The sequence below is a fragment of the Chenopodium quinoa genome, unplaced genomic scaffold (assembly GCF_001683475.1).
Source record: "Chenopodium quinoa cultivar QQ74 unplaced genomic scaffold, ASM168347v1, whole genome shotgun sequence".
Classification (NCBI taxonomy): Eukaryota; Viridiplantae; Streptophyta; class Magnoliopsida; order Caryophyllales; family Amaranthaceae; genus Chenopodium; species Chenopodium quinoa.
Window position 1 is genome coordinate 5,854,385 of NW_018745454.1, and position 20,736 is coordinate 5,875,120.

The window sequence follows — 20,736 nt, forward strand, 5'->3', positions numbered from 1 at the left end:
TTACTGATTTTGTGAACTCGAGCCTACCACGGACATTTAAAACATCATATAATGGTTATATATGTTTCCAAACGGCATTATAGGACCCTAAGATGTATCCCCTAGGGTATTAATACTTTTCGCCACCGGGCCCCTTAACCTCAAAAATTCCTCAAAAAGCGTGGATTTACCAATTTTGGATTTTTTTGACTTTTTCGCTCGGAAATAAAAATTGCCGACATGTTTATCATGGTCTCTAATATCCTCCGAGAGTCCAATTAGGTGGGTGGAATCATCCAATTTTCCTTAAAACGATCAATTTACCAATCCGCAACTTGCATTGATTTTGGGAACTCAAGCCTACCACAGACATTTATGACATCATTTAATGGTCATATATAGTTCCAAACGGCATTATATGACCCTAATATGTATCCCCTAGGGTCTCAACACTTTTCGCCACCGGGCCTCGTAACCTGATAAAAAATTCCTCAAAAAGCGTGGATAATAGCCTCCAATTTTGGAATTTTTTTACCTTTTTTTGCCCGGAAATAAAAATTTCCGAGATGTTTACCATAGTCCCTAATACCCTCCGGGAGTTTAACTAGGTGAGTGGAACCATCCAATTTTCCTTAAAACGGTCAATTTACCAATTTGCAACTTGCACCGATTTTGTGAGCTCGAGCCTACCACGGACATTTATGACTTCATTTAATGGTCATATATGGTTTCAAACGACATTATGACCCTAAGATGTATCCCCTAGGGTCTCAACACTTTTCGCCACCGGCTCCAATAACCTTAAAATTCCTTAAAAAGCGTGGATAATAGTCTTCAATTTTGGAATTTTTTGACCTTTTTTCGCCCGGAAATAAAAATTGCCGAAATGTTTACTATGGTCCCTAATATCCTCCGGGAGTCCAATTGAGTGGGTGGAACCATCCAATTTGCCTTAAAACGATCAATTTACCAATTCGCAACTTTTACCGGTTTTGTGAACTCGAGCCTACTACGGACATTTAAGACATCATATAATGGTCATATATGCTTCCAAACGGCATAATATGACCCTAAGATGTATCCCTAGGGTCTTAATACTTTTCGCCACCGGGCCCCTTAACCTCAAAAATTCCTCAAAAAGCGTGGATAATAGCCTTCAATTTTGGAATTTTTTTACGTGTTTTCGCTTGGAAATTAAAATTTCCGAGATTTTTACCATGGTCCCTAATATCCTCTGAGAGTCCAATTAGGTAGGTGGAACCATCCAATTTTCCTTAAAACGATCAATTTACCAATCCACAACTTGCACCGATTTTGTGAACTCAAGCCTACCACAAACATTTATGGCATCATTTAATGGTCATATATGGTTCCAAACGACATTATATGACCCTAAGATGTATCCCCTAGGGTCTCAACACTTTTCGCCACCGGCCCCAATAACCTTCAAAATTTCCGTGTTGTTTACCATGGTCCCTAATACCCTCCGGGAGTCCAATTGAGTGGGTCAATTTATTAATTCGCAACTTGCACCGATTTTGTGAACTCAAGCCTACCTCGGACATTTATGACATCATTTAATGGTTATATATGGTTCCAAACGGCACTATATGACCCTAAGATGTATCGCTTAGAGTCTCAACACTCTTTGACACCGGGCCCCGTAGCCTCAAAAATTCCTTTAAAAGCGTGGATAATAGCTTTCAATTATGGAAATTTTTGACATTTTTTCGCCTGAAAATAAAAATTACTGAGATGTTTTTAATGGTCCCTAATACCCTCCGGGAGTCCAATTGGGTGGGTGGAACCATCCAAATTGCTTTAAATTGATCAATTTACACGTTTTCGCACACTCCTCCTATATTAGCTATAAGCTTTCACGGGGCTTGTACGTAGTTGAATAATGGTCATATATGGGTCGAAACAATATTATATGTCCCCGGGATGCATCCCGTAATGTTCCGTGAAATTCCCACACCAGGTCCCGACACATCCTAAATTGTTCCGATTTCGTGTTTTATACCCTTCATATTTGGCTTTAGTATATCATTTTTTCACCCGGCGAGATTATGCATCTAAGTATTCCCTTGGGTTCCCAAAGGCCCTTGGGAGTCATAAATAGAGTCCGAAACCATCTAATTCATCCTTATACTTCATGTCTTAAGGGCCTTGGGAGTCGTAAATAGTGCTCGGAACCCGGTCTGTCTTGTCCTTGGGTGCAAATGTCTTATGCACATGCCACACGACCCCTTGCCCACTTGTACCATCCAACATCCCAACACTTAAGCTTTGTGACAACTCTTAATCCCGTACTTAGCCTTTTTTAGCATATGAAATGCATCGCTAACCTCGTTTCCTAAAATATAGGTGTTTTTAGGAAATAGGGTGAGGGGAGGGACGAATCGAAGTGACATAGGGTTGAATCTCAGTATCCACCGCGCGAGCTTAGCCTACGACACGTGCCGAAACCCCAACTGTAGGACGGCATCGGGCGGTGGGCGCATGCGTCGCTTCTGGCCCGGATTTTGACTTAGAGGCGTTCACTCATAATCCAGCACACGTTAGTTTCACGCCACTGGATTTTCAACCAGGCGACGCATGCGCCACAAGCCCCTTGCCCACGCCCAAGGAAGAAACCCCACGCCCTAGGAGAAACCCCACGCCGAAGCTCAAACCCCACGCCCAAGGAAGAAACTCACGCCCATCATGAAACCCCACGTCAAAGCTCAAACCCCACGCCCTAGGAAGAATCCCACGCCCATCATGAATTCCCACGCCCTAGGAGAAAGTCCACGCCTACTATATCAACCCTACGCCCAAAACTCAAACCCCACGCCTACTGTATCAACCCCACGCCCAATGAAGAACCCCACGCCCTAGAAAGAGACCCCACGCCCAATGAAGAAACACCATGCCCATGGTCAAACCCCACGCCCAAGATGAAACCCCACGCCCTAGGAGAAACCCTACGCTGAAGCTCAAACCCCATGCCCAAGGAAGAACCCCACGCCCATCATGAAACCCCACGCCTACTGTATCAACCCAACGCCCAAAACTCAAACCCCACGCCTACTGTATCAACCCCACGCCCAATGAAGAACCCCACGCCCTATAAAGAAACCCCACGCCTAATGAAGAAACCCCACGCCCAAGGTCAAACCCCACGCCCAAGATGAAACCCCACGCCCTAGGAGAAACAACACACCGAAGCTCAAACCCCACGCCCAAGGAAGAACCCCACACCCATCATGAAACCCCAAGCCTAATGTATCAACCCTACGCCCAAAACTCAAACCCCACGTCGAAGCTCACCCCACGCCATAGGAAGAAACCCCACGCCCAAGGAAGAACCCCACGCCCATCATGAAACCCCACGCCCTAGGAGAAACCCTACGCCTACTGTATCAAACCTACGCCCAAAACTCAAACCCCACGCCTACTGTATCAACCCCACACCCTAGAAAGAAACCCCACGCCCAATGAAGAAACTCCAAGCCCAAGGTCAAACCCCAAGCCCAAGCTCAAACCCCACGCTAAAGATGAAACCCCATGCCCAAACTCCAACCCCACGCCTAATCTCATACCCCATGCCCTAGGAGGAAACCCCACGCCGTTACTCAAACCCCAAGCCTAAAGAAAGGACCCCACGCCCAAGGAAGAACCCCACGCCTAAGAGGGACCCCATGCCTAAATTCTAACCCCACGCACAAGGAATAACCCCACGCCCATCCTGATACCCCACGCCTAATGTATCAACCCTACGCCCATCCTGAAACCCTACGCCTAAGCTCAAAACCCACGCTTAAAGAGGGACCCCACTGAGTTAATGAAATCCGTGGAAGTTGTGAATGGTAAATTAGCCGTTTAAAGGCACATTGGATGGTTCCACCAACTCAATTGGACTCCCAGAGGATATTAGGGACCATGATAAACATTTCTGCAATTTTTATTTCCGGAAGAAAAAAATTCAAAAAAATTCCAAAATTGAAGACTAATATCCATGCTTTTTGTGAAATTTTAGAGGTTTCGGGTCTCGGTGTCGAAAAGTCTTGTCTAGGGGATACATTTCGGGGTAATATAATGTCGTTTGGAACTATATATGATCATTAATTGTTGTAATAAATTTTCGTGGTAGGCTTGAGTTAATGAAATCGGTGCAAGTTGCAAACCGTTAAATTGGTCGTTTAAAGGCAAATTGGATGGTTCCACCAACCCAATTGGACTCCCGGAGGATATGAGGGACCATGGTAAACATTTTTGCAATTTTATTTCCGGGCGAAAAAAAGTCAAAAAATTCCAAAATCGAAGACATTAATCCACGCTTTTTGAGAAATTTCGGAGGTTTCGAGGCCCGGTGTCAAAAAGTCTTGAAATTATATGGGATACATCTCGGGGTCATATAATGCCGTTTGGAACCATATATGATCATTATATGTTGTCATAAATGTTCGTTGTATACTTGAGTTAATGAAATCCGTGCAAGTTGTAAACCGGTAAATTGGCCGTTTAAAGGAAAATTGGATGGTTCCACCAACCCAATTAGACTCCCATAGGATATTAGAAACAATGGTAACCATGTCGGCAATTTTTATTTCCGGATGAAAAAAAGTCAAAAAATTCCAAAATTGAAGACTAATATCAACGCTTTTTGCGAAATTTTGGAGGTTTCGAGGCCCGGTGTCGAAAAGTCTTGAAATTCTAGGGGATACATATCGGGGTCATATAATGCCATTTGGAACCATATATGATCATTATTTCTTGTCATAAATTTTTGTGGTAGGCTTGATCGAGTTAATGAAATCGGGGCAAGTTGTAAACCGGTAAATTGGTCGTTTAAAAGAAAATTGGTTGGTTCCATCCACCCAATTGGACTCTCAGAGGGTATTAGGGACCATGATAAACATTTGGAAATTTTTATTTTCAAGCAAAAAAAAGTCAAAAAAATTCAAAAATTGAAGGCTAATTTCCATCTTTTTGAGAAATTTTAGAGTGTTCGGAGCCTAGTGTCAAAAAGTCTTGAAATTTTAGGGAATACATCTCGGGGTCATATAATGTCGTTTGGAACCATATATAATCTTTATTGGTTGTCATAAATGTTCGTTGTGTACTTGAGTTAATGAAATCCGTGCAAGTTGTAAACCGGTAAATTGGCCGTTTAAAGGAAAATTGGATGGTTCCACCAACCCAATTAGACTCCCATAGGATATTAGAAACAATGGTAACCATGTCGGCAATTTTTATTTCCGGATGAAAAAAAGTCAAAAAATTCCAAAATTGAAGACTAATATCCACGCTTTTTGCGAAATTTTGGAGGTTTCGAGGCCCGGTGTCGAAAAGTCTTGAAATTCTAGGGGATACATATCGGGGTCATATAGTGCCATTTGGAACCATATATGATCATTATTTCTTGTCATAAATTTTTGTGGTAGGCTTGATCGAGTTAATGAAATCGGTGCAAGTTGTAAACCGGTAAATTGGTCGTTTAAAAGAAAATTGGTTGGTTCCATCCACCCAATTGGACTCTCAGAGGGTATTAGGGACCATGATAAACGTTTGGCAATTTTTATTTTCAAGCAAAAAAAAGTCAAAAAAAATTCAAAAATTGAAGGCTAATTTCCATCTTTTTGAGAAATTATTGGTTGTCATAAATGTTCGTGGTAGGCTTGAGTTAATGAACTTAGTGCAAGTTGTAAACCGGTAAATTGGTCGTTTAAAGGCAAATTAGATGGTTCCATCCACCGAATTGGACTCCTGGAGAGTATTAGGGACCATGGTAAAAATTTCGGCAATTTTTATTTCCCGACAAAAAAAAGTCAAAAAATTCTTAAATTGAAGGCTAATATTCACTTTTTTGAGAAATTTCGAAGGTCTCGAGGCTCGGTGTAGAAAAATCTTGATATTTTAGGGGATACATATCTGGGTCATATAATGATGTTTGGAACCATATATGATCATAATATGTTTTCATAAATGTTCGTAGTAGGCTTGAGTTAATGAAATCTATGCAAGTTGTAAACCGGTAAATTGGCCGTTTAAAGGCAAATTGGATGGTTCCACCAACCCAATTGGACGCCAGGAGGGTATTCGGGAACATAGTAAACATTTTGGAAATTTTTATTTCCGGGGGAAAATAAGTCAAAAAATTCCAAAATTAAAGGCTAATTTCCACGCTTTTTGAGTAATTTTTGAGGTTTTGGGGGCCCGGTGTCGAAAAGGCTTAAGATTTTAGGGGATACATCTCGGGGTCAAATATGTTGTTTAGAAATACATATGATCATTTTTTGTTATCATAAATGTTCGTGGTAGGCTTGAGTTAATGAAATCGATGCAAGTTGTAAAACGGTAAATTGGTCGTTTAAAGGCAAATTGGATGGTCCACTCACCCAATTAGACTCTCGGAGGGTATTAGAGACCGTGGTAAACATTCAGCAATTTTTATTTCCTGGCGAAAAAAGTAAAAAAAAATCATAAATTGATGGCTATATCCACTCTTTTTGAGAATTTTTGGAGTTTTCAGGGCTCGGTGTCAAAAAGTTTTGAAATTCTAAGGAATACATCTCGGGGTCATATAGTATCATTTGGAACCATATCTGATCATTATTTGTTGTCATAAATGTTCTTATTAGGCTTGAATTAATGTAATCGGGGCAAGTTGTAAACCGGTAAATTGGTCGTTTAAAGGCAAATTGGATGGTTCCACCCACCCAATTGGACTCCCGGAGAGTATTAGGGACCATGGTAAATAATTCGTTAATTTTTATATCCGGGTGAAAAAAAGTCAAAAAATTCGAAAACTGAAGGCTAATTATCCACGCTTTTTGAGAAATTTCGAATGTTTCAAGGTCCGGTGTCGAAAAGCATTGAGATTTTAGGGGATACATCTCGGGGTCATATAATGCCATTTGGAATCATATATGATCATTATATGTTGTCATAAATGTTCGTGGTAGGCTTGAGTTAATGAAATTGGTGCAAGTTGTAAACCGGTAAATTGGTCGTTTAAAGGCAAATTGGATGGTTCTACTTAGCCAATTGGACTCCTGAAGGGTATAAGGGACCATGGTAAACATTTCAACAATTTTTATTTCCAAGTGAAAAAAAGTCAAAATTTTCCAAAATTAAAGGCTAATATCCACGCTTTTTGAGAAATTTTGGAGGCTTCGACATCACTAGTTTCAGACTTCGGTGCTAACGGGTTGATAATCAAAATTCGTCTACTTCAATACTTTAAGTAAACATACATCAAAAAAAAGTTAGTTAAAGTAAAATATAGTCTTATTATCAAAGAATCTAAGATTAAAAAAAATATAATAATAAGAGGGGAAAAAAATTGTCTACTGAAGTTTGTAAATGTAGTCTACACCGTGACGCTTGAATAAATTTGCTTACGAAAAATTAGCATAAGCAGTATGTCTTTAGACTCAGATCTGATTAGTAAACTCCTTTAAGTCCTTTAATATTTAGTCTACACTTTACAGTATACACCAAGATGCCTGAACAAATTTGTTTACAAAAAACTGCATAGAACGTAAGAAGTATTTCTTCAGACTTCGAGCTGATAACCTTTTCAATGGTGAATACTGAATAGGTGATCATAAAACGGACATTACAAAAGGAATTGAGTGTATAGAAGACCCAATTAGGTGAAGGTTGGCTGTCAAGTAACAAAACAAGCCTAGTCATGAAAAAATAAACTGAATGAATACTTATATTGATTATAATTTATACCTGCTTGGTTGTTACTTGTTACAACAAAAATTTACCATGTCAATAAAGTTTTGAAGTTGGATCCCCAGAAGAAATATTGTGTATACACTAACTCACTAATAAACATAATGACTTGGAAAATAAAATTCAAAGGAAGCTCCTCTGGAAGGACCCAGATGCAAATTTGGTAGACAAACCCTGTTTCAAATTCTCAGCATCAAGTTTTACATCCAGCCGTCCAGCTGAGAGATCTTTCTTTCGGTCCCAAGGTTTCCAGGGGTGATTGCCCACCCATTCTTCCCCATCCTGATTCTGCGTCTGTGTCTGCTTTGATTTCTTTTTTGAATGACTTTTCTGAGACTCTTCTTGATGCTTTTGTACCAAAGTCTTCGATCTTTTGGCTTTGTTATATTGGTCTACCAAAGCAGCATCAATGTCAGAGGTTTTCTTGTCTAATTCATTCGAAGCAAGTGCTGTTGCCACATTATAGGCTTCCAAGTAACTGCACAAATGACATAGTTACAAGGCATTAGGTCTCTAGGACAGCTATGAATATATTAAGGACTAATAACACAAATGTCTTAATCAATACTTTGTCTTTGCTTTCTGAGCACGATCTGAAGGGGTGTCTGTCCAAGCACTGGTATCACCGCGCCCTTCTTTAGCAATTCTACTGAAAGTTGTAGTGTGCGTAGGCATACCACCAGGCTGAAATAGATACCAAATGTCAGTCACAGAGCAAGATGCAAGAGGTAAGAATTCAGAAATTGTATGTTAAAAGTCTGTACTTATCCACTCAGTTCTCATTTAGGCTAAGAGCTACCAAAGCCACAATTTACAAGATTTGATCATTAGTGCAAAAGCAAACTAGATGTTGTAGTCTAAAAAATTTCCATAACTACACTGCAGTGCTCAGAGGCCAACAGTCCCCATAGACACAGTCAACCTTTTGTAAGCAATTAAGATATAGGTTCTTCCCTGACCACACATATTCAGCAGCAAGAGTGAAAGCGAAATAGGCTAAAAACATAATGCCTTTCTTATACTAATGAATACTCCAAGTCTCTAATGCTCTCGTAGCTATATGCCTAAGTATAATTGTATATATGCCCTTTGATTTTGGCCATAACATATTGTAATCTCGTCCAAATCATAAACAATTCCACTAACATGGATTTCCCTTTGCTGCTTATATTTTGCCAGCAAGTACGCTACATTATGCCTTCCTAATCAAAAATTAATAAAGCCTGACAGTAATTGCAAATAGTAAGAGGCCGCATAAGAGACCTTGCATTAAGTACGATGCAACATCACACAAACCCAATTGATTTTAAGAGGATTTTGGCATAGTACACATTGTTACAGATATATTATATATTACCTGCGAAATCTTATGAATGACTCATTATGAACCAAGGAAACTCCTACTAGAAATATGTACTAAAAGTCACCCTATTCAAAATATAAATCAAAACAAGCTAGACAATGAACCGAATGAAACCTATATGGTTCGGATATGGAAATATTAAGTGTACATCAAACCTATACCGACCTATTTCTATATATTTGAATATCCAACTTTTTTCAAAATAAACAAAAGAAGTCTATAATATACGAAGTATAAGCGCAGTTGATAAAAACTGAACATCTTCAAACATTATAGGAGCAGAGGCCATCTAAAGCACAAAATTCGAGGATACAGGAGGATGTCAAAAACTTATCTAATTATACCTTTCTTTCAGGAGGTAGAGACGTCATCCATTCATCTCGTTTTGGAGGAGCTTTCACTTCCAACTCTGCAAGCAACACATCATCCCCTTCCATAGCCAAACCTATCAATAAAGCAAGATCAGAGGCCGCATAAATTCTAGAAAAAAAATTAAAAAGAAAGGAGGGGGAGTGATGTGCAAGATGCACTACTTTAGTTGTCCTCTGCTTAATGCCCTATAGGAGCATCAATGGTATATCATACCGTCTTGTCTCAATAATTCATGTCTAACAAGAACTAAGTAGAATCAATGCTTTTTATAACATCAAGTTGTTCCACATATTTAAGCTCAACTGAAATATAATACAGCTCTAGAAAGCTGAAATCGAGAAAAATGCTGATATTTTATTGGCCACAAAAGAGGTATGAATTGACAAGTGAGAATATGCTTTTTCCTTTTCATTCTTTGACAAATAAAAATAGAGAATCCTTGTTTAATTATTTTGACAATTGTTTCTCACCTTGTGACTGCCTCCATAGTGCAGCTTCCCGCATTGATCGTAATTCCGCCTACAGCATCCAAACACTTCTATTATTTGATAAATCCAAAATCTGTAAATATCTACCTGGAATTAAGAGTAAAAGGCATTACCTTCATTTCTTCTTCCTCTTCTTTTTTCTTAATTTTATCATCCAATGCCTTTCTCTGCAAAAACGATATAGAAATATTGATTCAGATGGCATGTAAACAAAACACTCTCCAACAGTCAACTGTCAACTTTGATACTGGCTTAAATTGTTCGAATTCTTTAATAAATTCATTCTATCACAGCTTATTAAAAATACACATTTCACTATATGTTTCTTTGAAACAGCAGCTCAATCTTTTGGGATACCGCTTTCTAGTCTAGACATCAAAGAATATTAACAAGTTTATTGCTGTACTCTGGCTGACTCCAGATGATGTCTACAATTTGATCGAGGGGCAATTTTGTAAATAGAAAGATTGGGCTATAATAATAAAAATCAAGTAAACCTTATTACAACAGACACCCACCTTATCTGGATCTTGCAGATCTTTGAATCCCTTGTTAAGTTTAATGAATGCTTGGTTAGCTTGTGGATGAGAGCATTTGTCTGGATGCACCATAAGTGACAATTTCCAGTACCTGAAGCGATGAACAAGATATAGTATAACAGTAGCACATTAACATCAGAAACCAACCATAAAAGAATGTAAGTAATCAGAATCTAAGAACTGCATTGATCAAATACCTACAGAATTTAGAAGATTATTTACAGTCAACAGCGCCACTCTACATTTAAACGCACCCAACATAGGATAGGAAATATAGACTATATCTAGCAATAGGGTACAATGAAACACATAAGTATCTCTGAATACAGCATAGTTTAAAAAGTCCCATTCAAAGGGCTACATAACAGTATGATATACTTTTAGAAAAACAAGCATTGGTCAAGATGCAACATCGTTCGACCGGTTAAATAACGATAACAAGTATCTTGCATAGAAAGTCCATATTTTAAACACTAATTGAGTCGCATATCGAACCATAACCAAGGCTTCATCCTGACAACAGTGATTGCCAATATGTAATGTCCAAAAGACTCTTTCCAATGCCATTGGAGAGTCACAAAGATCCCAAGAAACCTCCAACAGATTTATCCAAACCCCCTACCCCAATAAATTTTTTAATCCATAGACCTAGTTCAAAGGCTATAAATCCCACCAGTAAGACTACTAGATGCTGTTTACAATGTCAATTTAAAGGGAGCATAATTATCTATGGAGTAAAACTATTTCAATATAAAAATAGAGGGGGGATAAATTGTTACAAATTCATCAAGTCATTTGCTATAGGGTATTCTCATCTCAAAATTGTCAAAACCCTTGAAGTAGATCAAATTCCAAGCCCACAATAACATGTTGCCCATCTAGGAAACGGGAATTAACTCTGGAAAACCTCAATGTATAGGCTATAATGACTATAAATTACACTTAGGATAGTCTTCTCGACTTATATTTAACAAAAAAAATTTAGGGAGAGCCTTCCTTGATTTACAGGCTATAAGTCCATTTATGCAGCAAGAACAATATCCCTCCTCACTCCTGAAAACAGCAACACACTGTATACAAAATACAAGAATCCCTCTAATTACTGCCGTGAAACCTCAATAAGACACAAAGAAAAATCCGCTAAGCTGCACGCTTACCATTTATGCTGCAGATGACACAGCGCCAAAAGGCTCAAATATACCTCCGAAAATTTACATGGGAAGCAATGAAAATTTCAAAGATAAGCTCCGTAATTCATGTCAACAGACTCAACATGTATTTTCTCCATAAACTACAAAGAAGCCTCCAATGGTAACTATAAGGTATGAAACCAATTCAAGGTCTAATACACATTGCCCAAGAAAAAAATTACAGTCATTCCATAAGTGAATAGATTCTGATTCTCTTGTCCCACTCTATGTAGCATATGTATGCCATTTATAGTGATTGATCATTGACATATAAAATGTACTTTCAACAACTGAAGTAAAATTTTACAATTAATCATGCTAGCCATATAAAACTAAAGTCAACCTTGCAGTAAGATAATATATCTGGCCAGTGATACCCACAAGTAAATTATTCTAACAGCAGTTAATAAAAATAACTTTATTAAGAGGTTATAAGAAGAATACCTCTTCTTTATATTAGCAGCAGGCATCTTGTGGTTGACTCCCACAATATCATAAGGATTATCTGACTCCACTCCCATGATTCTAGTGACCTGGGGCAATAAATTGCAAAATCATAAGTTTGATGACCGTCTACAATGCTGATACAAACGTACGCATAATTTAGACTTCTGAAAGTAATAAAGTCAATGACAATTACAGATATCTTAAAAAAAATCACAAAAAGTAAATTCAAGTGTGCAAAATGAATGCTCAAGGTATGTGAATATAGGCATCAAAGTTGTAATTATGGATTTCTCCAAATAGCATAATTGGATTGCTAACAAAATAAGGATAGCAGATAGCTATACAAAAAATTAAGAGAAACAGAGGTTGAAGTCCAGAACCTCTTCAAAACGCTCAGCTTCATTAGATGATTCAGCCTCAGTGACAAGAGCAGGAGGTGGTGGCCCAACAAATATTCCATTGTCATCTTGCTCCATCTCAGCATCCCTGTAGGAATTATTAATAAATTCAGCTGCATGGATTTATATAAAAACCAGAACTAAACAGAACCAGCAATGCAATATTAACAGCCCAACTTAATAACCCAATTTCAGTCTTAGTAGATGTCATGCAATATTTAAGGCAAAGCATTACCTAAGCTCAGCCTGAGCTTCAGTCAACTTGGCTGCTGCAGCAAGTAATTCAGCAGATGGCATCTCCGGGCCGATTACTCTACAACAGCAATCATATATCAATAAGAAAATAAAATGGAATCGTGGTGGAAATTCGGCTTAAAACAGAACCAAAAAGATTTAGCAGGAAGCATATGTAACTCACTGACATTTAGCTAAAGCAATGAGAAAACTCAAAGACTCAAAGTAAATAACCAAGAACTACAAACCTCCTTCGAGGAGCAGCACCTTCAAAATTAGGACCTATGATAACTGAAGGGACATCATCGGTACTTTTTCCAACTTCTTCATGAGGCTGAGAAGGAAGGGGGTCCTCAGTTTTCTGTTCAGCCACTCCACTTTGTGCAGTAATCACAGGTCCAACAATCTCTATAGTTGGACGAGCCCTAGACCGTAACAAGAATACTCTATCCCCTTTTTCTTTGAGATTTAAGGAAAGAAACAACTTTTTGAGATGCTTCATCAAAGGCTTTTCAGAAATTCCTTTGATGTCAACAGCTTGTCCATCATCAATCATTTGTAAGAGCTACATTAAAAAAACAAATGCTTCAGGAACAAAAACAAATAACAAATTTCAGAAAAATCAATTCTTCGAACAACCAAAGCGAGAGAATCAGAAGAAACAAATCATTCCCATCAATAAATTTTGCAAAGCTCCCACAATTTGTACCCTATGCAATAGAGCCAGTAGATTCACTATTCTTCAATCTTCAACACTTAATATACTTGTAAAATACAAATTTACTACCTCCATACAGAAATATTGGTCAAATTATACTAACACTCCAAGTTAACGAAACTGACATGAAAATTTTTCTCTATGATATCCAATTCAAGTAATAGCATCTTACAAACCATCCTTACCAAGGTATTAATCAAATTTCGAGTCAATTAAAAACAGCCTTACTGTTATTCCGTGAGTAGGATTGCATATTTTGCAGACAATAGAATCAATTGATGAAAATCTTGTACTAAATTCCTTCAATTTCAAGCAAAATCTATCAATTGTGCAAACTAAATTCTACCAGGATTATATCACTAAACTTACAATAACAACAATAAATAGTAATCAAAATGAAAAATTACCTGCTTAAGATCAGCAGCAACACCAGGAAATTCTATCAACAAATCCCTAGCAACATCTTTAGCCTGGGAAAAATCATCACCGGAAGAATCGGAATCAGAATCAGAATCAGACGCAGTATCATCAGAATCAGAAACCTTCTTTCTGGAACGAGATCGTCGCTTGCTTCTGCTATCTCTACGATGCTTCCTTTCTTCTTTTTCTTCTCTTTTTCTCTTTCGCCGGCGCTTCTCTTTCTCTCTCCTCGAACTGCGCTTCACTTCTTCTTCATCGTCGTCGTCGTCGCGGTGCCGACGCCTTCGCCGTCGGTCTGACTCGTCGGAGGAAGAGGATGAAGGAGACTGAGAATCACTATCATCTTCTGATATTTTCTTCGTCTTTTTGCTGGATTTCCCCATTTTCCTAGCTCTTACTCTCTCCTTCTCTTGGTTTTTCCCTGGTTTTTGTTCATACGAAATTTCTAAGTATTCGTACGAGTATTTTTCTTCTAATTTCAATTTCAAAATACTACGAAACCTTTTTTATTTCTACACAAATACGGAGTTCTATGTCACCCAATTTATTTTTTTTAAAGAACCCAATTTTTGATATGCTTGTTTTTTTTTTTAATGATGCCTAAATTAAATGACTTAACTAACCTTTTGAGTTTATTTTAAAAAAGAACAAAAAAAAATAACCTTTTGAATCAAATTTTTTGACAAATGTTTTGAATCAAGTTATAATTTTAACCTATCAAAAGTTTATATTTGTATTTCTAAAATTTCTAACGCATTAAAAGTTTATAATTTGTTTTGATATGTGATGTACATTAAGTGTGAAAATTTTCTTTAAAATAATAATGTACTCATTAAGTAAAGTCATCAAATAGTTAAAACACCAGATGTATAACTCACATACAGGTGCGTATAAAATTTTAGAGAAGAACAAAATCATTCACTTCCATACATAAAAAACCTATGTTCCATACATAAAAAAACCTATGTTCATTATACAAAATTAGTTTTAAAAAATGTACCAAAATTTGTATTTGTATATACATACAAAGTATCGGTTTTCAGAAAAAAAAAAAAAAGTATCGGTTTTCAATAATAAAAAATAAATAAATAAATAAAAATAGAGGGAGTTCTAAATAGTTTAATTTGTATAACCCTAATCCTAAGTGTTCAAGCAAAATGTAGAATGCCCACGCAGGGGAAAAACCACAGCAAGCACTAATGGATGGATTTTTAACACATTTACCAGGCTAATAATCTTTTAAAGATTATGAGATCATCTAAAACATAGGATGTTCTTTTAAAAGTTAAAAAACGGAAGTGAATATCACGAAAAATGACATTCCCTCCTTTACAACATTGATAAAACAAGTCCTGTTCGAAACAGAATCCTACTAACACAACGGCTCAGTAGTACAATAAAACATTTTACCCACAAAAAAAGTAGTAAAATAAAACACTAAAGTAGGGGATGGGAGTTCAACAGGAGAAACTATAAATCTAAACCTACAAGTCGCTCCCATGAAAGCCATCACTACCAAGTGCTCTAAGAAGCTGTCAATCCAAAGCGATGTCCAAGATAAAAGAGGAAAACAGGTCGACAGTGGATTCGACACTAAAAATAAGCTACTATCCTACGTATTTCCACCTACCAGAAATACACCTATTCCTTATCACCTTCAACATCGAGACTCTTCATTTTAGATTCCAGTTCATTCTCCTCTCCATGACCATCACCATCACCCTCCTCATCAGATTCTTTTTCATCTTCATCTCCACCTTCTGGATCATTCTCTTCTAATGACCCTAACATCTTGGGAGACTTCTTGAAAATGTCATTAATTTCATCAATTCCTTCATCAGAGATATAATTCCCATCAATGTTCAGCAACTGAAAATCAGGCTTATCCACAACTACCTTAGCCAAAACTCTAGCACCAGCTCTTCTGATCGCATTTGTATTCATATCAAGTTCCTTTAACTGAGTAAGGCCTTCAAGAGCATTGCTAATTTGTATAGCTCCTTCATCTTTGAGCTCATTTTCACCCAAGTTCAGCTTCACAAGGTGCTGCTTTGATTCTAAGCATTCGGCCAGGGCAGATGCAGCAGCAGGAGTAACATCATTTCCAGCCAGCTCCAACACTTCAAGCAAAGGAGCACTCTTCTTGAGCGCATTTGCTATGGCAATAGTCCCCTCATCTTCCAAATTCAAGTAACTCAGGTAAACTTCAACTATATTTTCGTGCTTCACAAGAGCTTTACTCAGAGCAACACCTGCTTCTACACCAAACATGTTGTCACGCAAGTCAAGCTTCTTCAAATGAGCACATCCCTCTAAGGCTTCGGATAAGGCAACCCCTCCATCAGAACCTACCCTTGTTGACGAACACCTAAAGTCCTCCAGCAAGGGAGAACGCTTTACAACCTCAGAAATGGCATGAGCACCTTCATCTCCTGTCATATTATTGTGAAACTGAAGAATCCTGAGCTTCTCTGTGGAGGGAACCAACTCAGCAACAGCACGTGCTGCATCCTCTGAGATGCCATCATTCATTAAATAAAGCTCCTCCAAGCTACTCTGCGATTTCAGGAGTACTCCAAATGCTCGAACACCCTTCTCACCCAAGGCATTATTAGAAAGATTAAGAGACTTCAAAGCAGCGCCTTCAAGGGCAGCTGAGAATATGTTCATGACTTCAATGGCTTCTGCCTCCGGTCTGCCAGCAATAAAATCTGACAGATCTACCTCCTTTAATTTATCCTTAACAGATGACAAAATAGGCTCTGCTACACGAGCTGCACCTAAACCAAAACTTCTGTTACTGAAGCATATCTTAGTGTAAGTGTTTGATGGATTCTTTAGTGGTGCCAAAAGCTCTTCTGCCTCTTCAGCCTCAATGAAGGCACGTGGGCCTTTTGATATATCAAATAAACTTTCAAGGACAGCATCAGAAGTCGGTACCTCTCTAGATTTAATTACAGGACCACGTTTTAAGGCTTCTAGAATAAGTTTACTACATTCCTTGGCATAAAGCTGGACTGCAGAGCTTCCATCACCATCGGGCTCCTTTTCATAGAATTGATTTGCAGCAGTAAATGCCACCTCTTCAATTTGCTTAGCATTCTCCTCAGCCTCTTCCTTGGTCAAACTACCGTACTTCTGGGTAAAAATTGTTGGAGTTGAAAGATTGCTGGTCATCCGTTCAACAAGCATAATTCTTGTGTTCTGGCTAGGAGGCCACAATTTGATCGAGAATGGACGACGCTCAGAATTTGTTTGCATAGCTTCCATTATAAAACCTATTCATTTAAAACATCCAAAACTCAAAAAACATTTCAAGGAAGAAAATGCAAAACAAATCATCCACGTGACTAAAGAGAAGAATGCTAATCTTATTTCAACCAGCACAAGGACATTCTTCATGAAAACCAACTTATAGGCTTCTCAGCCTTCAGTATAGTAAAAATTGTTATAGCCTTGTTAACTAATACTTCTCATGTAAAAACAAGAAAGATGATCCTTCCTTAGTTTATGAAACTTATACTGTACCCAACATACATACACTGCAAATTAAATATATACGCTGCTTCGCATTAGACTATTACGAGTAGTTTCTAATAGTTATGGAAAACGACTGATCAATTGATAATCATATAAATTCCATCATTTGATTAAAAACCTTAGATTGACATTCCAATATAAACTAACCAACTTCTGCCTCTGTTTAAAACCTTTCCATTATCCCACCTCACTTCAAACTACCTCCTCTCATTTGATAGGCAACCTAGAAAGTATCACTCGACCAACTCTCTTAAAACATTCTTCTCCTCACAATTCAACTTGGGACATAACAGTACTTCGGATACAACAGTACCGCTTCACTGCTACATCCAAGGATTATACATACAAATTAAGAGACCCTATACTTGTTTTAATTTTAAGGGGCCTTCCGCCCTTCCCTAACAACCAATTCATTCATAATAAACTTGTTCGAGTCCTTAAACAACTCACATTCTAACATTTCCAATCAAAAGATATGCAGGTTGTAAACATATACTTGTAACATAATTGCAAGTCATGATCGCCATTATTCAATATCGGTTCAACTAACATTAGTTTACACTTTAGTTAAATAATTAAATTTTTTTAAAAAAAATGTTAAATGAACAACCTTAATCAAACCCCAAATAGATAAAAATTAATACTTTATCTAGGATCCAAGAAAATTCTTTAACTTTATATCATATCAATTAACATTAACACTGATTCCATAGATATAAAACTGATTTGGTGCTGATTTACTTAAAATTAACCTAACATTTCAACAAATCAGTAAACGCTATACAATTTCTTCATAAATTAAACAAACAAAAAACAACAATTAAAACAGGCGAATCTAAACCCCAGAAAAAAAAGGGATTAACTTTTACCATAACAATTCAAATAATTAGGGTTAGATAGTTTACCCTAACAATATCAACAAGCAAACCAAATCATCCCCAGTAACAATTAGCACAATAAATTCCCATGAATCGAGAAAATGGAAACTTTATCATCAAAATGCAGAATTCAAATTTCAAATTCTCGAAAAAAAAAAAAAACCAAATCGGAGAAAGAAGAACAAAAAAAGCATACCTGAAAAATGGAGATCAAAGAATCAACCCAGAAAAAACACGAAGTGAAGAAGAAATTGAGAAGGAAGTGATGAAGAGGGAGTGTAAATAAGAGTGAGAAAATGGAGAGAGAGAAAATGTAGATCGAAAGAGAAGAAGAGGGGCGGAAGAGAAGGTTTATAGTCCGTAGTAGGGATTGGATGGGGACTTTGGTGGGGCCTTTAATATTTCGGGTTGGAAATTGAAATTCTTATTTTTTTAATTTGAAATTTAAATTTTACAAAATGCATTGTGTGTGAGTAGGGCTGGCAAAAACTGACCCGACCCGAACCCGATCCGAAAAAAGCGAGTTAGGGTTGAGGTTTCCGACCCGAAAACTTAAATGGGTCGACACAAACCCGAACCCAAAATTAAATGGGTTAGGTTAAGGTTGAAAATCTCAACCCGAAAACGACCCACTTAACCCGAAATAAATTTCAGGTCAAAATCAGGTCGGGTAACCCGAACCCGACCTGATAACCCGAACTAATTTAAGTAAGAAAAAGAAAAAAAACTTAAAAAGCTTATTAAGCCCAGCCCAAATTCACAAAGAGGCTTCCATATATAAATTCAATACCCTAAATGAACTCATTTCCCCTCATTGATCTTCAGCCGTTTTTCCCCTCACTTCTCTCTCTTTAATTTTCTCTCTCCTCAAAAACTCATTGTTGAATTCGACAGAGGTAGTTCCGTTAAGCCCAACTTTACCATTGTCATTTCCTTGACGGCTTGAATCCTTCACTCCTCCACGAATTCCTCTCCTTCATCAAAGGTATCTTGCTTCTTAATTTATTTTCCGTTTTTTTTTCGTGTTTTTTATATGCTAGTTTTGTTTATTTTCTAATTCTTCTGTTGTTAATTTTATATTTACTTGCTTCCGTTTATTTTAGTTTTTTACATGCTAATTTTCGAGTGTTATTACTAAATTCTGATGTTAAATGTTGTTGATTATGTTATTATACGGTTGTTTTTGCTAATTTTTTATTGTTAATGCTAATTTTTATTGTTAAATGTTATCTATGTTATGGTGATTCTTGCTAATATTTGTTGTTTACTTTTGTTTATCATGAGCATGCATGTTTTAATTTAGATCTTACTAGTTAGATCTAGATAATATAGTCTGATTTAGAATTGCATGTTTTAATTATGTTAGTGTTGTTTTTCTTTATAGGTTTGGCAGCAAGAAGTAGCCCACCCATGTTCAATTGGAAATGTTGTGGATCAATTTTGAAGCTTGAGGTGGTGAACAAGGATGACAGCCATGACAAATTGACAGTCCCAACATCGCCCGATCTTAATCCAAATGAAAATCTTATTGCATCTTCTATTATTTTTTGAAAACTGTAATTTGTGTTATTAAAACTTTATCTTTGGTTTGTAATTAGTGAATTATAATTTTTATTGGTTTATTATCGTTAAGTAGGATTGTTACTTTGTTAGACTAAGCTATTTAATTTTGGTTTGAATTAAAATGCTTAACCTGAACAACTTGTATTTGAAATGAAAAAAAAGTTATTCAGGTCAATTTTGGGTTAACCCAAACCTGAATATATCAGGTTTGGGTCGGGTTAATTTCAGGTCAAAGAAACCTGATTTTAACCCAAATAAAAAATCAGGTCAAATAAGGTCAATTTCGGGTTGACCCGAACCTGAAAATATCAGGTTCAGGTTAGGGTTTTCAACCCGAAAAATTAAATGGATCAGGTTCGGGTTGGGGGTAGCTGACCCGAAATTTAGGTGACCCGAACACGAACCCGACCCGGCCTGATCCATTTGCCAGCCCTATGTGTGAGTGTCGCTCAAATCATCGCGCCCATTAGCTCTTTCCTGCATTTCTTTCTTTTTTTTTTAAAGAAAAAAACCACTTTTTTTCCAGTATAATTATTGCGTCCACTCAAATCCTTCCGACCTTAGTTAGCGAGCTAGGTGCTTTGAAAGTGAGGGAAGGATAAGGGAATTCTTACCCCAAAATATTTTTATTGAGGTTTGATCCCACAATCTCATGGTTGGAAGATGCAAACCACTTAAACCTGATTTATTGTACTAAAAGTATTGGTTGAAACGGGTTCACTTAAATATCCACCCTATTCAATTTTAATTGTACCATATTATTTTGAAATGGTGGGAATAATTATGTGTCTCTAGTGTCCATATACCCTAACGGGTTTTCAAAAAAAAAAAAAAACTTATTTAGTGTCCATATGACTTTACGATAAGTTTTTATTT

At 37.2% G+C, this 20,736-nt stretch overlaps 2 protein-coding genes and 1 long non-coding RNA gene across 3 annotated transcripts; 1 reads left to right on the plus strand and 2 right to left on the minus strand.

Moving 5' to 3' along the window:
* Positions 1-7,661: 7,661 nt before the first annotated feature.
* LOC110714004 lies at positions 7,662-14,367 on the minus strand. Its single transcript, XM_021892459.1, has 11 exons — positions 13,867-14,367; positions 12,990-13,306; positions 12,743-12,820; positions 12,490-12,595; positions 12,107-12,195; positions 10,452-10,563; positions 10,047-10,100; positions 9,916-9,964; positions 9,418-9,518; positions 8,279-8,394; positions 7,662-8,188 (listed from the first exon to the last, which is right to left on the minus strand). The coding sequence occupies exons 1-11, from the start codon at positions 14,260-14,262 to the stop codon at positions 7,834-7,836; spliced, it is 1,773 nt and encodes a 590-aa protein (XP_021748151.1). The 5' UTR covers positions 14,263-14,367; the 3' UTR covers positions 7,662-7,833.
* A 758-nt stretch (positions 14,368-15,125) lies between these two features.
* Positions 15,126-18,726, minus strand: LOC110714005 (RAN GTPase-activating protein 2-like). The gene is made up of 2 exons (XM_021892460.1): positions 18,494-18,726; positions 15,126-17,157 (listed from the first exon to the last, which is right to left on the minus strand). The coding sequence occupies exon 2, from the start codon at positions 17,147-17,149 to the stop codon at positions 15,521-15,523; it is 1,629 nt and encodes a 542-aa protein (XP_021748152.1). The 5' UTR covers positions 17,150-17,157; positions 18,494-18,726; the 3' UTR covers positions 15,126-15,520.
* Positions 18,727-18,837: 111 nt separating this feature from the next.
* LOC110714007 lies at positions 18,838-19,922 on the plus strand. Its single transcript, XR_002510096.1, has 2 exons — positions 18,838-19,282; positions 19,682-19,922. It is a non-coding gene; the product is annotated as an uncharacterized LOC110714007 (long non-coding RNA).
* The last annotated feature ends 814 nt before the right edge of the window (positions 19,923-20,736 follow it).